Source organism: Podarcis filfolensis (assembly GCF_964270895.1).
Source record: "Podarcis filfolensis genome assembly, chromosome: 5".
NCBI lineage: Eukaryota > Metazoa > Chordata > Lepidosauria > Squamata > Lacertidae > Podarcis > Podarcis filfolensis.
In genome coordinates, this window is record NC_139608.1 from 16,121,188 (window position 1) to 16,139,095 (window position 17,908).

The 17,908-nt window shown below is 43.5% G+C and overlaps 1 protein-coding gene across 8 annotated transcripts in view; it reads right to left on the reverse strand.

The window, feature by feature from the left end:
* The window catches only part of LOC310762313 (uncharacterized protein), a 221,115-nt gene that overhangs the window by 52,837 nt on the left and 150,370 nt on the right, over nucleotides 1-17,908 (reverse strand). For all 8 annotated transcript variants that reach the window (XR_014547949.1, XM_083613042.1, XM_083613044.1 and 5 more), the window contains 9 exons: nucleotides 16,405-16,527; nucleotides 14,852-14,977; nucleotides 13,355-13,531; nucleotides 11,955-12,086; nucleotides 9,554-9,682; nucleotides 7,931-8,059; nucleotides 7,121-7,255; nucleotides 3,495-3,629; nucleotides 244-375 (listed from right to left, as the gene is read on the reverse strand). Coding sequence is in view for 7 of the 8 variants with exons in the window: in XM_083613042.1 (XP_083469168.1) it covers nucleotides 244-375; nucleotides 3,495-3,629; nucleotides 7,121-7,255; nucleotides 7,931-8,059; nucleotides 9,554-9,682; nucleotides 11,955-12,086; nucleotides 13,355-13,531; nucleotides 14,852-14,977; nucleotides 16,405-16,527 (1,218 nt within the window). In the remaining variant the exon portion in view is untranslated. The remainder of the gene's footprint in view (nucleotides 1-243; nucleotides 376-3,494; nucleotides 3,630-7,120; nucleotides 7,256-7,930; nucleotides 8,060-9,553; nucleotides 9,683-11,954; nucleotides 12,087-13,354; nucleotides 13,532-14,851; nucleotides 14,978-16,404; nucleotides 16,528-17,908) is intronic.

The window sequence follows — 17,908 nt, forward strand, 5'->3', positions numbered from 1 at the left end:
TATTAAACATTAAAAGCTTCCCTAAACAGGGCTGCCTTCAGATGTCTTCTAAAAGTCTGGTAGTTGTTTTTCTCTTTGACATCTGGTGGGAGGGCATTCCACAAGGATTGCACCAGAACATCTAGCCCCACACTCCACCCCACACTTCCATGGGCAGCCTTGGTTTTATTTTATTTTAAAAACACAGAAGTTTGTGCTCCGTTGCCCTGTCCCTCCACCAAGCACAGAGGATCGCAGACTTACAAGCATTGCAGTATTTCCCAGTGTATCCTGATGGGCATTCACACGTCCCAGTTACTGGGTGACACAGCCCTCCATTCTCACAGGGTTCGCAGACAGAGTGGCAGTTCACACCCCAGGAACCCTCAGGGCAATCTAAAAAGACAAAGTGTAAGGAATCAGTAAGGATTTTTTAAAAATACTGTGATAGGCCTAGAGTATCTTTGATACAGAGTCTTACAAGAAACAGTGTTAAGAACAAAATGAATGGTGCATGTATAAGAGAAGTCCCCATTTTCCAAGTGATGTGATTTCTACAGTTCCTTAATTTATTTCTATACCACTATAACATAACACATCAAGGTGGTGCATGCTGCTAAAACAAAACATAGTTTCAAAAATATTTAATTTTTAAGCAACCAATTAAACATTCACTTTGCCTGCCTTTTCTATGGAGGTGACTTGCTAACTCTCTCTCTCTCTCTCTCTGTATGTGTGTGTGTACGCACACATACACACACTTTTATTGGGAAGAAAGTCCCATGGAGTTAGATTACTCGTTAGTCTTATTATATTAATGAATCACTTTTGACACAAGTCTTGGGGTGGTTTACAAACATGCAATGAAGTAAAAATAGATTTTTAAAAGAAATGATACACAGAACAACTAAAAATAGCTTTTAAAAGCTATACAAATAAACACCCATGGCAGAGACTTAACATATACACCCAGCTGGAAAAACTTACTGAAACAAAAATGCATTTGGAAAGATGGCTGCTGTATCTCAGCAGAGATACTGTTCATACGGAGTATGCAATATCTACGATTGCAGCCTTAAGTTTCCAAGGGGAACCCACCCCCGAAATCTAAATCCATGTAGATGAATAGAATTTCAAATCTCTTTAGGGGTTAAATTTTGGAAGACGGACAAACATTCCTCTTAACTCTGAGTTTAGTGGAGCAGTTTTAGCCTCTGGACATCTGGTCTTTAGATTACGTGATAGTTTGCAATTCACTCTAAACGTCCGAGCTAAAAAGTGTTAAAAACAAGCAAAGAGACAAAGACTGTGGCTATAGTAACAAGGCCATTGGAGGTATTAGAAAGCATCCACAGTCGCAACTGAAACAAGCAAAACATGCAGCTTTCAATGTAAGTGCTATTGACTTATGACACAGATAGATGAACATTTATGACAAGACTGCGTAAGGGATATAAAAATAAACCTGTGCAAAAACGTAATTCCAGCATCTTAAAAACATAGTTTTATACTATTTTTACTATTTCGGGGGGGCGGGATTCTGCTTAAGGGTTCTGGTTCCCGTCCAGGGCTGTATCTAGGAACCATGAGTGTCCTGGCCCAGTTCTGCTCTTATTCCACCCCGCATCTGAATTTCGTCCCATCCCTTTCAAGGAGCCAGCAGCAGTGACCACTTCCATTCCTGGGTGGGGCCTTGTTGTTTCTGACATCAGTCTCTTTCTCCTCTTGTATATGGCCCTGTTTGCAGCTTGGCATCCCTTGATGCATAGGTAAAGGTAAAGGGACCCCTGACCATTAGGTCCAGTCGTGGCCGACTCTGGGGTTGCGGCGCTCATCTCACTTTATTGGCAGAGGGAGCCGGTGTACAGCTTCCGGGTCACGTGGCCAGCATGACTAAGCCGCTTCTGGCGAACCACAGCAGCGCACGGAAACGGCGTTTACCTTCCCGCCAGAGCGGTACCTATTTATCTACTTGCACTTTGACGTGATTTCGAACTGCTAGGTTGGCAGGAGCAGGGACTGAGCAATGGGAGCTCACCCCGTCGCGGGGATTCGAACCGCCAACCTTCTGATCGGCAAGTCCTAGGCTCTGTGGTTTAACCCACAGTGCCACCCGCATCCCTCCCTTGATGCATAGCTAGCACCAAAGACAAACATATCATCTGTCCAACAGCCATGCTGATCCTATGGATTCTATGGGGTTTAAGACAAATGCATGGAGGATAAAGCTATAATTGGCTATTACTGGTACTAGCCAGAATAACTATGTACTAGTATTTCAGTGTCAGAGGCAATATGCCTCTGAATACCAGTTCCTTGGAACCACAAGGGTTATGGCATATCCATGACCTGCTTGCACGTCCAGTTCTCAGCATCTGGTTGGCCATTTGTTGAGTGACCAGGGTGCTGGAGCAGATAGGGCTTTGGCCACAATAAGGGTTCTTCAGTTCTTTTGCTTCCATTCTGCAATGAGACTTTTATATCAGCTTGCTTTTGATCCCATGTTTTCCTTTAATCTATTTCTCCCCACTACTTTGCAAATCACTTGAGATGCAGTCTCCGGGAGAGACACACACCACTCAACTGCACAGTAGCAATTCTGCCCGTCTTCCACTTTGCCACTTGACAGCAGAAGGGCGAGTCCAGCCGAAGGGGGAAAGCATTTCTCGCTCACCGCAGAACTGAATACAAAGATGAGTCGCTCATCTAGCAGGGTGTGCGAGATATAAGAGAATGGCCTATCAAGGCATGAAGAATCTTGGACTCGCTGAGGCTACTTTGATTGCACAGAACTGCAGCGTTGGATTTTGCTGGCTAAAAATTGGAAAACACAAGAAGTGCCAACAGTGGAGGAATGGCAGATGAAGACGATGGACTTTTGGGAGCTAGCCGACCTGACCGGAAGAGTCTGCGACCAGAAGGAGGAGGAGTACCAGGAGGAATGGATGAAATTTAAATACTATTTAGCTAAATATGCTAAGATAACTTAAATAGAAATACTTGCAACTACCAGATTGGCTTAGGACTTAAATATGCGATGTTATGGAATAATATATCTGAAGTTAAAATGAAAAGAAAGAAAGATGTTAATTAACTAAGTAAATTTTATGAGAAATTAGTTTTGGAAAACTGTTACAATGATAGACATAGAAACTCAGCCAGGGGGATTCGAGGAAGTCATCTAACAATGTTAACAAAAGTGGAACTATTAAAGTTTGGATTTATGTTTTTTTGTTTGTTATTTTTTATGTTATAAATTTGGAAAACCAATAAAAAAATTGGGGGGAAATAGAACTGCAGCGTTGGAAGGGACCACTAGGGTCATCTAGTCCAAACCCCTGCAATGAAGGAATCTTTTGCCCAATGTGGGGCTCGAACCCGTGACCCTGAGATGAAGACTCTGTGAGCTTGTGGTTTCCCCACACCTGATTAAAAAGAAAAGTCAGAAGCAAAAGTTCCCCACTCAGTTCTCTCTCTCTGTCTCTCTCTTCAAAAACATGCCTCCAAGTACATACGGTTTAGGCAATTTTCTCCATAGAAGCCCGCAGGGCAAGGGTGTCTGCATCCCCCAGTTTCATGGTCACACAAGGATGCACCAGGACAGCTGCACCTCTGTTGACAGGAAGCTCCGTAAAAACCAGGTAAGCACTCTGGAAGAAAAAGCATGCAAGACTGAACGGTCCTCGTCATCATTTCATGACTGAAACATTCAGTAACTCCTTGCAAGTGTGGATGGACCATAAGCAGGACTTTCATTACCTTAACCAAAAAAAACCCAAAACATTTCTGTTATGCACTGAGTTGAATAGGATTCAAAATGCAGCAGTCTGATTGGTCCTAGAACAATAGGACCCAGAATGCAGCAGTCTGATTGGTCTGCAGGAGCCACCCAATCCAGCTCCAGGTGGAAGTGAATTCGCAACCTGATTGGCCTACAGGAGAATCCCGGAATTAGCCAAACACATGGGGCCCATTGTGTAAATAATGTATATAAAGCAGACACTTTGGGGGAACTTCCATTCCTAGCTACTATGAGCTGAATAAAGAGCATGAAATCCACACTCGACTCCAAGTATATTTCAATTTCCATGGAAGTGTGGGATGGGTTTTAATGGGTAGGAAAGGATATATTGATTGCACATGTGTGAGTTTCAACATCCCATCCTTGGCAGAGAAATTAAAAGCATAGGAACTGGGCTGTAAAGCCTTCTTCTGAGCAAGGCTCCCCACTTCCTTACCCTGCTTAACAAAGAATCATACAATCACTTGTAAAGCAAGTTTAAAAATAATATTTACTTACTTTATAATCATGCATTGGTTCACAGCAAAGACAGCAGTAGAAACTATGCAGGCAAAATACTTATATTTACATTATAACCAGCTTCACGCATGTGGCTGGAGCTGGAGTAAGCATAGGGATGCCTGACTTCATGGCTGGTCAAAAATGAGAGAGAGAGCAACAGGAAGTACTGTATGTTCCTTCCTCTCCAGGGGAGGAGGGGAAATGACATCACACAGAGCCCTCTCCAACAATTCCATTTCTATGGTCTGAGTATCTGCCTGTATCAGCAATACAGCTCTGTACAGTGGTGCCCCGCAAGACGAACGCCTCGCAAGACGAAAAACCCGCTAGACGAAAGGGTTTTCCATTTTTCGATGCGCTTCGCAAGACGAATTTCCCTATGGGCTTCCTTCGCAAGACGAAAGCCCATAGGGAAATCTCCAGGACAGCGGGGAAGCGCAGCGCGTCTTCCCCACTGTCCTCCGACCTCCTCCGAAGGCTGGCGGTGGGGCGGAGAAGCGCGCAGCGCTTCTCCTCTGTTCCCGGGGCTTGCGGTGGGAGGAGGGTTTTTCCTCCCCACCGCCAACATTCAGAACAGCATTCTGAATGTTGGCGGTGGGAAGGAAAACCCTCCTCCCACCGCAAGTCTTCAGGACAGCCATCCGAAGGCTGGCGCGGGGAGAAGGTCTCTCCGCCCCACCGCCAGCCTTCGGAAGGCTGCTCCGAAGGCTGGCGGCAGGAGGAGGTCTCTCCGCCCCACCGCCAGCCTTCGGAAGGCTGCTCCAAAGGCTGGCGGCAGGAGGAGGTCTCTCCGCCCCACCGCCAGCCTTCGGAAGGCTGCTCCAAAGGCTGGTGGTGGGGCAGAGAGACCTCCTCCCGCCGCCAGCCTTCGGAAGGCTCCTCCAAAGGCTGGCGGTGGGGCGGAGAGACCTTCTCCCCGCGCCAGCCTTCGGATGGCTGTCCTGAAGACTTGCGGTGGGAGGAGGGTTCTGTTCTGAATGTTGGCGGTGAGGAGGAAAAACCCTCCTCCCACCGCAAGCCCCGGGAACAGAGGAGAAGCGCTGCGCGCCTTCCCCTCTGTTCCCGGACCTGTCCTGAAGGCTTGCGGTGGGGAGAAAAGCCCTTCTCCGCACCGCCAGCCTGGCAAGCGGTCTCCATAGGAACGCATTAATTGATTTTCAATGCATTCCTATGGGAAACCATGCTTCGCAAGACGAAAAACTCGCAAGAAGAAAAAACTTGCGGAACGAATTAATTTCGTCTTGCGAGGCACCACTGTAGTTAGCTCTGTGCTAACTAGCAAGAATATGCATTTTTTGGTTTGGCTTCTAATCCCCCACAGGAAGCACCATAAAACTGCTGTCGTTGGATGAGGAACTGCATGTGCTAGGGAGGCTTGAGGTATTAGATCTTTGCAGATTCCTGTATGAAGCGAATCTGGATGAATGCATGGATCAGAACTTAATTATCCACAGGCTCTTGCACTTGCCAAAATTATGATACCATCCTCAGCTCAGAAGAAATATCAATATCCATTTAAAATGCGTATTTTGAGCAAACATTTATTGAGAAACACATATTTTAAGAAGGAGAATGTTATCAAATACCATGTTTTCATAGGGTGGTATCCCATCTAAGTCATATTCAGAGCAGACCCATTGAAAACAATGGACTTATGTAAGCCCATTGATTTTAATGGACCTACATCTGTGTATGAAACAGGAAGCTGCCTTATACTGAATTAGACCATTGGTTCATCTAGCTTTGTTTGTCAGGGAGACCCTGGGGTTTCAGGCAGGGAACATTCCCATCCCTACCTTGAGATAAATGATAAATGGACCCCTGACCATTAGGTCCAGTCGTGACCGACTCTGGGGTTGCGGCGCTCACCTCGCTTTATTGGCCGAGGGAGCCGGCGTACAGCTTCCGGGTCATGTGGCCAGCATGACTAAGCCGCTTCTGCCGAACCAGAGCAGCGCAAACTGCTAGGTTGGCAGGAGCAGGGACCGAGCAACAGGAGCTTACCCCGTCATGGGGATTCAAACCGCCGACCTTCTGATTGGCAAGTCCTAGGCTCTGTGGTTTAACCCACAGCGCCACCCGCATCCCTACCTTGAGATGCCGGGGTCTAAACCTGTGACATTGTGCATAATGGGATTTTTAAAAAACAAAACAAAAAACCACAGGTTATTGCAGAAAAGGGGTGAGTCAAACTCATGAGTATGTATGAATGTATGTATGTGAAAGTGACATGGACCAGAAATGGACTGTGAAAACAGAGGCTACAGACGTGGTTCTGCTTTATGATCCAACTGCTAGCGCTACACAGCTTTTAAAAAAGTTAAAATTCTGCCATTCAGCAAATGGATTCAGTCCCATCCCCGATAATTCTCCTGCTCCTGCTAACCAAACTGCTAATCAACAGGATTCTTTCTATTTTTTAAGGACTGCTGGTGTGCAACTGCAAAACAAGAGAAATTTTGCCTTATTTAACTATTTATTTTTCAGTAAAAAAAGAAGAGAGGCTTAGAATCACAACAGTAAAGTAATTAACACATGGAAGGAATATGTGCTGCAAGATGAATAAATAATACAGTGGTACCTTGGGTTAAGTATTTAATTCATTCCGGAGGTCCGTTCTTAACCTGAAACTGTTCTTAACCTGAAGGGCCTCCTGCTGCTGCTGCGCCACCGAAGCACGATTTCTGTTCTTATCCTGAAGCAAAATTCTTAACCTGAAGCACTATTTCTGGGTTAGCAGAGTCTGTAACCTGAAGCGTATGTAACCTGAAGCGTATGTAACCTGAGGTACCACTGTATTGTGGAGAAAGGAATTGAGAAAGATAGCAAAATGCATACCTCTTTGACACTTGCTCCCTTCGTAGCCTGGTCTGCAGGTACAGGTACCATTTCTGGGATCGCAAACCAGGGTGTTCTCCTTCAAACAGCGGCACTCCTCTGAGCAGCCAGCTCCAAAGACCCATTTGGGACAGGCTGCAGTCAGATTAAAGTGAGCTGTTAACACTGTTGCTAGGTTGGCATGCCTAACATGGAGCAATAAATTTCCGACGCAGAACAGAATAGCTGCTTAAGAAAGGATGACTGAATGGAAGGAGGAGAAATGTTTCTGATTACTAATGGCCATTCAGTTTAAAACATTGTAGCTGTTTCATTGTATCAACTTCAGTAAATAAAATCTGCATATATTTTCATGGGATCAAAACCAGTAGTTTTGAAGAAGCAGTTGTGATCACAGATGCTGTAATATATACTCTCGTGTAAAGAAGAAGCTCCTTTAAGGTGCTGCGCACTATTTATTAGTGTGTTGTGTTGAAAATCACACAGTTTTTGTCCTACTACTCCGGCATTACTTGCGTTGAAAATAAAACAATTAAAAAAAACAAAAAACAAGGTGCATGCACTTTTCGAGGTGAAATAAAGATTTCTCTATATAGAACATAGTTGGTTGCAACCCATGGTTTTTATAACTGTTTTCAAAAATCAGGTTGAAAGGTGCCTTGAGCTATGGAATAAGGTAGTCAGATTTAAATAAGCCAATAAATAAAATCTATGCATCGTTGTTTGACTGAAGGGCATTTTGCAAGAGTTGTATTGTATTGCTGAGGACTTAAAAACATTTTATATAGCATTCTGTATGGCTTGACTTACTTAGATGGCAGAAGCGACCATATAGCCCAGGGTCACATAAACAGGCTCCATACAATCTGTGGCAATATCCATTGTTAGCACAATTACATTTCTTGTTGCAGTGTTTCCCAAAGCGTCCTTTGGGGCAACCTGATAGATATTCCGAAAAAGAAAGAACAACACAATACAAATACAAATAGGAGTCGGTGTGCAAAAAAAAAAAAAAAAAAAAGCAACCAAGCATATTTTCTATCTATCTACCCATCTATCTACCTATCTATCTATCTATCTATCTATCTATCTATCTATCTATCTATCATCTATCTACCAGTACATTTCCGAGCACAATTCAAAGTGTTGGTGCTGACCTTTAAAGCCCTAAACGGCCTCGGCCCACTATACCTGAAGGAGCGTCTCCACGCCCATCGTTCTGCCCGGACACTGAGGTCCAGCGCCGAGGGCTTTCCGGCAGTTCCCTCACTGCGAGAAGCAAAGCTACAGGGAACCAGGCAGAGGGCCTTCTCGGTAGTGGCTCCCATCCTGTGGAATGCCCTCCCATCAGATGTCAAAAAGAAAAAAAACTACTTGACATTTAGAAGACATCTGAAGGCAGCCCTGTTTAGGGAAGTTTTTAATGTGTGACATTTTAATGTATTTTTAATCTTTGTTGGAAGCCGTCCAGAGTGGCTGGGGAAACCCAGCCAGATGGGCGGGGTTCAAATAATAAATTATTATCATTTTTATTAACCTCTCTATAAATAGTAAGAGTCTGTATACTGCAATCTTGCTTTACACTCCCTGCATGCATTTGGTTTCTAGCATGCAGCAAGATGCATGACAGCATGGCAGTGTTCAGGCAGTGCTATTAGATCATGGGTAGGCAAACTAAGGCCTGGGAGCTGGATCCAGCCCAATTGCCTTCTAAATCCGGCCCGCAGACAGTCCAGGAACCAGCGTGTTTTTACATGAGTAGAATGTGTCCTTTTATTTAAAATGCATCTCTGGGTTATTTGTGGGGCATAGGAATTCGTTCATCCCCCACCCCAAAATATATAGTCCAGCCCCCCACAAGGTCTGAGGGACAGTGGACTGGCCCCCTGCTGAAAAAGATTGCTCACCCCGGTATTAGATGCTCCACTCAAGTGGCAGGGAAAGATGTCAAGAATGCTCTTGACTGGTTGTAGGATCTGAACACTGCAGACCACGTTTGCTGCAGGATCCATGGGTGCTGCTGCTCACACATAATTGATGTAGCATTATGTCCCCGTCCCCCCATGACACTCATCTGGAGCCCTCTGTGCCATGCCACTTTGCCCCTGTAAATTGTAAAAAGTGGAAAAGGAATGGCAGGAAGAGCTTCTGGTAAATGCCATAGAAAGGGCAAGGAAACTCTGGATTCATTTTATATCAGCCCAGGGTCTAGAATCCAATGCAAAGCAGGGTGGAGACTCCTAAAATCCTGGTCCCCATTTCCCCAAAGTTTGCCCCATCAAATAATGGACAGTTCTGCTTACTGCACCCTGCCGTATTTGAGCCTTTACGCTGCACTTTCGGTGCCAATTAAAAAAGATAGTGCCAACTCCACAGGCAATCATAAAGACACCCAGCTGGAAATGATGTAGAGGAAAACAATAAAATTCTTACCATCTTCACAAAACTTTCCATTAATTCCTGGTGGGCAACGACACCACCCTGTTACCGGATCGCAGGAACCTCCATTCTGACACTTGCAGAGGCTGCTGCAATCTTTCCCATAGGTCCCCATGGAGCAGGCTGCAAGGCGAACGAGCAACACAGTCTTCTAACCGCATTAAGGACCAAGAGCAATTATGCTTCAGCTATCATGTCGAAATAAGGCAAAGCTATTAGAGGGCATCTTAAAACAAACAGTCCGGATATTATGCCATGCCAGTTTCTGCGGGTGCTAATATTCATCTGCTTTGTGTTTGCTACTGAAATAGACTGGAAAATGTGCCGTTGATGTAGCCATGGGATGCAAAGAGAAGGAGCCATGACCTGCTCTCTTGTGAGGGTTTGGCTGTTCCTATTTCCCCATAGAATTTCACAAGTTCTGACTAAAAACTAAGGGCTATGCCTCAGACCGACCTTATGGACACCTGTTTCTTGTGGGCGGCTTCTCTCCCCCAAGATAGAGACAGCAGCCTTTTTGGCGGAAGATGGCTTGGGAGGGTACAAATTAAGGGATATACCTCTGGGCAGTGGGTGTTTCTAAGGGCTTATCCACACTTCCTGTTGTTTTCCCAAAGTGAAAAACCACTCTTTAGTGCTCAATCGGCACAAACAGCAATTGAATTTTCTGCGGATTGCTGTTTGTTCCTATTTAAAGCTAAGGAGAGGATTTCCCCTGGGAAAGGAATGGTGCAATGGGAAAACCATTCAGACACATGCCTAGAAAGAGGAAAACTGCTCAGATCCATGCTTCCTAGGCCTGGGACAAGAGAAAGTATGGACAAGCCCTGAGTGTCTTAGAATCCTCCTCTAATCTGACCAGCACTATTAAAGGGCACAGAGGTACATAGGGTAGATTGATGAGCACTACATGCCATACCAGTTGCAGCACTCAGACTAATAAAATGTATTTTTAGTGCTGAACACAGATATAGGTAGGGGCAGCAAACAAGCAACTCAAAGGGATAAATGTTTACTTGAACTACTTTAGCCTTGCAGTGATTGTCCATTGCAGAGCTAGCCCTAAGAAGTAAACTGCAAGGAAACCCCATCTCCACACCTGTCTGTGGAATACAATGAGTGACCTTTTGTCAAAGTGGTGAAAGCAGAAGACAGAAAAAAAGTTGCTTTTCAAACTGATGCTGCTCATAGCTGATCCTTTTCTTTGAAGATTTGACCGATATGATTGGGTGTATTTTTTTTTTTGCTGGTGGAGGGGAAGCAGATTGCACATCACTTGCAAATTTGGGTCTACTAAATGGACCAGTGAGCTTTGAAACTGTCAATCACTTACAGTGGATGAGAGTAGATCTAGATGGAAAGGTGCACTATTATTGCCACTTAATGGGCCTTTTTAGGTTGCCTCTAGCCTGGAGAGGAAGTCTACAGGAGATTAAGGGACAATATGTGTGAGACCATGTCCCTGGATCATCTTTTGTGGTTCCTTAGAATTTGATCGCATCAGCCTGCTGCGAAGGCAGATGCAGGGGCAGTTTAATAGCCAGGTAATGTATCAAAAAGTTCTTTCTGCATCACAGAAAGTATCTCACCTGTGTCTTATTGCCACTGCAAACTGACACACAGTAGTCTTAAATCTGAAGAAGGGGATTGAAATGAATGGGACTTGACACCAAAACAAATGAAGGCACACACAGGAACCCTTAAATAAATTTGCTCTCCTGTGACAGGTATGTGTGCAGACCCAGCATGGTGAAAGGCAATGTGATGACCCCCAAAGGTTTTACCCACAGCTCACATCAATAGATAATGCCCACTGAAATGCACCTCTGCAATTCACAGGGAATACCTGGCTGTGGAAAGTATGACCCAACAACAAGCAGACAGAACCCACTAGTGTAGCAATTATGTCTTTAAACTGGAATAGAGGATCATGGGTTCAATTTCTCACCAAGTCATTGAGCTCATTGTGGGTGGCCTTGAACAAGTCACTATCTCTCAGCCTTAATGGGGGTAAAATAAGATAAACACATTGTCTAATGCCCTCGACAGAAGTGTAGGTGAAATTCAGGACCCCACCTTTGTTCAACATTTATGTGGTTCGAGCAAATTCTTTTTCAAGTCATTTGCTTAGCTCACAAGTGCAGAGCTGTGCGGTCTGTGACCCATGAAACCATTGCTAGCTGAACAACAGCCAGATTGTTTGATTATTATTTTTAACCCATCCATCTGAAAGGTGGTATACTATGATCTTCAAATCTAAGCAAAGTGATTTGACAAAGTAGACGTTTTATTGATTTAATTTATATCCTGCACCTTAGTTACCCAAATCTTGTTCGAGCTGGGCTCACCCTTGTTAGTGTTCAAAGTGCATTTAAACAGTAAGTGGTATACTCACTTTCATTACATATAATGCCAGTCCACCCAGATGCGCAGTCACAACTACTGTTGTCACTGTTGCACTTCCCTCTGTTCATACAGTCAGAGCAACTCAAGCTGCAGTCACTGCCAAACATGTTATGCAGACAAACTGAAATTAAAAAGCACAAGTGTCAACTCGCATGCCAGGCTTGGCTATTTCAGTTTATTCTGTTCATGTTTACTGCCAGCCAACCACTTGCAGCCAGGGGCTATATCATTCAAGAGATGGAAACAGAAACAGAGAGCTGCAGAAAAGTGTCACTGCAAAAGTTTCCCCTGCTTTCCTATATCCATTTATTTTTCATTTTTGAAGCATGCCAATCCAGAACAAACAAATACCTCCCACTCGAAAACTGCACAACAAATGGCATTATGAAACATTGGCTCTGTTCTAATAGCCTCTTCTTTTCGGGTTATAAGTCCTTGCCATAATGTTAAATGTGAATTCACAGAATCATAGAAGTGTAGAGATGGAAGGGACCCCAAGGCTCATATTCTATTCAAACCCTCTGCAATGCAGGAATTCCTTGAATTCAGCAGTACAGCGGTACCTCGGGATACATACGCTTCAGGTTACATACGCTTCAGGTTACACACTCCGCTAACCCAGAAATAGTACTTCAGGTTAAAAACTTTGCTTCAGGATAAGAACAGAAATCGTGCTCCGGCGGCGCAGCGGCAGCAGGAGGCCCCATCAGCTAAAGTGGTGCTTCAGGTTAAGAACAGTTTCAGGTTAAGAACGGACCTCCGGAACGAATTAAGTACTTAACCCAAGGTACCACTGTAATAGCAAAGGATCACTCCTGTTAGTCTATGCAATAAAGCAAAACCAGTCTCCACTGAAAGCACTGCTCTTTTTCTGACCTCTTAGCTGGGTTGTCAGTGTTTCCATCAGAACAGTATGCTGCAATCTCCCACACTACTCTTCCTCCATACATGCCCCAGATGTTTTCCAGTTTTTAGCAATGGTGATATGGACTGCTGTTTTTTAAAACTCACATTCCTTCCAGGTCCATTGGAAATAGACAATATGGCTAACTTAGGATCACAAGGTGTGTCACCTCACCTCTCACCCTAAGAGCATAAGGACAGCATGCAGGATCAGGCCAATGGCCAACCAGAGGCCTATGAGATGCCGAAAAGCAGGACCTGGATGCAACAACACTCATCCTGCTTGCGGTTCTCAGGACTCTCGTTCAGAGGTATTCTGCCTCCAGCAGCATAGGCAGAACAGAGTGATTGTGACCATGTTCTAATAGCTCCAAATTTTTATAATTCTCCTTTCTTTCTGGGCTGATTTTTTTTCATTCCCTGGAAACATGTTACTTCCATGCTTGCTTTCTGTGAAAAATTAAGATTTTAGAAACATTCTCTCACCAACTTGGTGTGCAATAGTGAGCTCTCCACGAATCTCCTCTTCCTCCTCATCATAGAAAGAATCTAGGGAGGTACTGAAGTGAAGGAGCTGAGGTGGTCTTCTGAAGCGGAAGCCAGGAATCCGGGCAATCTCCAGTTCTTCTTCTTCCTCCTCTTCCAGCTCATCGTCATCTAATGCTGATATCAGAGATACAAAAACTTACATTTTCATCTTAGTAAGTCCCACAAGCTTGATCCAATTTGTTGTTTACATCAGTAAACAGGTGCTGCTACTATTATTAATAGGAAACAGAAACATTATAATCAATGAAAGCTCTTCAGACTATTCAGATGACAAAACTACCCTGCAATGATGACTCTCTCACCCTGGGGTAGTTTAGTTGCCTGTATCATCCTCCAAGAGTCAAGGGGGGGAAATCACTACATATAAGGTGCAGATGTATGGTTTAACAGCTATATGTACATATATTACACTTGAACTGAAACTCTTGCTAGCACGGAGGTACTTTCTCTGTATTTGGAATTGGAAGGCAATAGGTGTTACTGGTTAATTATTTTGCCCTTCCTGGAGGCCTTAGAGCAGGGGTGGGGAGACTGTGGCCCTTCCAATGTTCTAAGACTCCAACTCCCATCAGCCTCAGCCAGCATGGCTAATCATGGATGATGGGAGGTGTAGTCCAGCAACACCTGGAAAGCCACAAATTGCCCATCTTTGTCTTAAAGAGTCAGTAGTTCATGGTGTTGTGCTTGTTTATTTTTGTTTAGTTTGAGTTGAATTTTTCATGTGCTAAATGTGCCCTCCAAATTGCTCATCCTTAGAACAACATGAGATTTTTTTGCACTTCATTGCTCAACCCATTTTAAGGTGGCTGATTAGACAAGCTGCTTCTCACTTGTAGAGAGCAATCTTAGTTTCTTTGTCTTTTGAATTAAAGATGCCTACCCAAGCAAGTTGTTATCCATCAGCCTTAAATTCCATTGGATTCAGGGTGACTTGTATGTGTTTCTGTCCCTTAAGCCCAGCCATAGCAAAGCTACAAGATTTATAAATCATCTCAGATGTGGAATTTGAACTGAACACAAAACAGTGTCTAGAGATTACATATTTAGCTTTAGAATAAAGAATCATTAAATTATAAGCGTATATAACAGCTACACACACATCAACATCATCACCCCCTCACCATCACCATCAGGCTATAGATGACATTTTAACACTGAAACATATATTTAAAAGTCTGATTGAAACAGAAGATAAATGTTTTGGCTTTATATTACAGATTCAACACAACCACTTTGGGAATTTTAGAATTACGCTTAGCTTCTCAATATAACGAGGATTTGAGTAATATCTAATTTGCTGAAAATGAGACAATTCAAACAAACCTCATTTTTAAAAGATTATGTGCTATTAAGACGCCTCACTCTGAATAAGTAATGCCATTATTATTGGAGTTTTCCTTCGAATAGAGCTCCTAACGATACGGAATAACTTACAGATGCAAGACTGTCCATTGACACTGCTGAGCCTGTATCCTTCCTCACATGTACATTCATATGAACCCAAAGAATTAATACAGTATTGGTCGCAGCCATCAGTGTCGGATAGGCACTCGTCCACATCTAGGAAATTAAATGAGGAAAGTAAACCTTGGATGCAAAAACCCAATTTGGATCAAGAAGAAAACTGTGTTGAACTCCTGTTCAGAACTTCAGAATGGCTATTACTGTTATCTATTCCAATTACCTTGATTATTAGTACATTCAGTTGTATCCAACATTAGAGTAAAGCTGCTGCTTGAATTAATGGACATAAGTTAATTGTTGTCTATTAGCTTCAATGAGTCTAATATGAGTTTGATTAACACTGGATACAACCCATTGATATTACCTAGATAAAATCTGCATTTCCCACCTTCTGAAATGCCCAGGCAGCTTGCAAGCATAATTTGAAACAACTTCCATTTAAAATCCAATTGAATAAACATTAAACAAAACCATGCAACTTAGAAGCAAAGCCAAGCGTATCAAATGTCCTTCGCTGCCCTTTCTTGCCTGGGAGCACATAATAGGCTTCTGTTTCCTTTCCTTGCCCCTCCTCCCACTCACATTATTTCCCCACCACCACAACATTCTTTTTTTGGAACAACCTATGGGTAACAGTTTTTGCAGCTAACCATGGTATCACATCAGCACTTCAAATTGTAGTTTTGAATGATGTATGGTCAGCAATGCTGCTGCGCTGTGGTTAGCTCTGGAAATGAAAGGAGGGAAAACCCGCATATCAGAGTAAAGGGAAGAGAAGCCTGGGGGCCATTCCTAATCTCCTAACTGCAACTGGGAAATTAGGCAGGGTTATATCCGCCCAAGGTGGAGCTTTGGGTTAAACTACAGAGCCTAGGGCTTGCCGATCAGAAGGTCGGCGGTTCGAATCCCCGCAACGGGGTGACCTCCTGTTGCTCAGTCCCTGCTCCTGCCAACTGAGCAGTTCGAAAGCACGTCAAAGTGCAGGTAGATAAATAGGTACCACTCCAGCGGGAAGGTAAAAGGGGTTTCCGTGTGCTGCACTGCTTCGCCAGAAGCGGCTTAGTCATGCTGGCCACATGACCCGGAAGCTGTACGCTGGCCCCCTTGGCCAATAAAGCGAGATGAGTGCCACAACCCCAGAGTCGGCCACGACTGGACCTAATGGTCCCGGGTCCCTTTACCTTTACCTTTATATCCGCCCCAAAAGTACCTGTAGCCTGCTTGCCACTGGCACAGGGGGTAGGGAAGCTGCTACTGCACTACAACACCCATGATCCCTGGCCAGCAACTGGGGTTGATGGGAATTGGAGTCCAACAACAATGAGCAGGCCACAGGTTCCCCACCATCACATGAGCGGTTTCCTGAGTTCTGCTCAGGAGCAGGCGCACATCAGCACTGCTTGCGAGACCTGAGGTGACAAACACAATGAACAGCAAAGCAGATCCCCGTGGAATGTTTGCTCGGCATTTCTGCAAAAGGGCCTCCTGAGTGTCTTGCTGAGTGCCTGGCGAATTTAAATTACCATCACATTCACAGCCGTCCGGATGAAGCCGGAAGCCTGCCTTGCAGCTGCATTCGTAGCCTCCGATGTAGTTGATGCAGAACTGTGAGCAGCAGGCATCTCCAGTCACACATTCGTCCAGGTCTACAGGAAGGATGAACAAATTCTTCACAATGCCGTAGAAGTAGTTCATTTATTTTTTTAAAATGATTTTTATTAGCAATTTCAACATAGCAAATTTTCAAACCGTATAATCGCATACATTATTTCCCCCCCTTTCCACCACCTTCCAAGCCCTGCTCATCCACCACTGGACAGCTGACACCATCCTCCTAATTATCAGATTCCTTCTCTACTGTCTTTTAGCACATTCCTCTTTCTAAATGGAGATTTGTACCTCAGTTTGTAACTGTATGAGATTTGAACTGATTTTATGTATGTGTTGTTGTTTTAAACTAACCAACTAGATATGTATAGACATAGATATATATTTATATAGGTTTTCATATATGCAATCAATTTTATTATTATATATTGTTTTATATTATATTGTTTTATATTATTTAATTGTTTTATAAATATGTTTGTTGCAAATTGCTTCAGATGCCTCATAGAAAAATAAACATCATATCATATCATATCAATCATATCATATAATAAAAACCCCTTTCTTGTAATTTGAATCCATTGGCTTGAGCCCTAATTTTGGGGCTTGATTCCAACCTCTCTTTCCCCATTGTATTTTCACAGCAATTACTCCAAGGGAGATGAGGAAGACAGGGACCAAGGAAGAAAGACTATCTTGAGGTCACTGAGTGAGCTACATGGGCTAAGCAAGAATTTGTACCCAAGTATTCTGGGTTCAAGTTTAGCATTCTATTCCCAATACTATATTGACTCTACCAATCTCTCTTATTAAGACAGTTTTAAGACACACCAAAGTAGCACATGTGAAGCAGCTTTAATACCCTTAAACTGTCATGTAAAAGCCGAGTATTAGCATTATATTACTAGGAACAGGCACTGCTGAATAGAAATCCCCTTTGCTATGAATACGCATGAATTCTTTGGAGAATTCATCTTGCCAAAAATCTTAGACAGAATGCAAATACAACTGTGAAATGCTTCCAGCAAAAGTCTTCTCAGATGAAAATATTAACTTTTTAAAGGCAATTATATAATTCCTGGAAACTTGATAACCACTATATAGTTCCTGGTTCACATGGTTCCTGTTGTGTATTGAGTCAAAGGATTTTGTATCTGTATTATTGTTGTCTGTATTTGCATTAGGGTAAAGTAACTGCCTTTTGGTTCCAGAGGGTACAGCTACTATTGGTTCATTTAAGCTGCTGTATTTGGATCCTCTGTCTTATTGGTTTCCTCCAAAAGGCAGGACTGTGATTGCCTGATATTGTTCCCTCCAAAATGTATCCTTTCTAGCTAGTTCCCTGTCCCTATAAATGTAGCTCTGCCCTCCTCAGTTCTGAGTCTTGTTTGCTGTAATAAAGAAGCGTTACTACTGAAC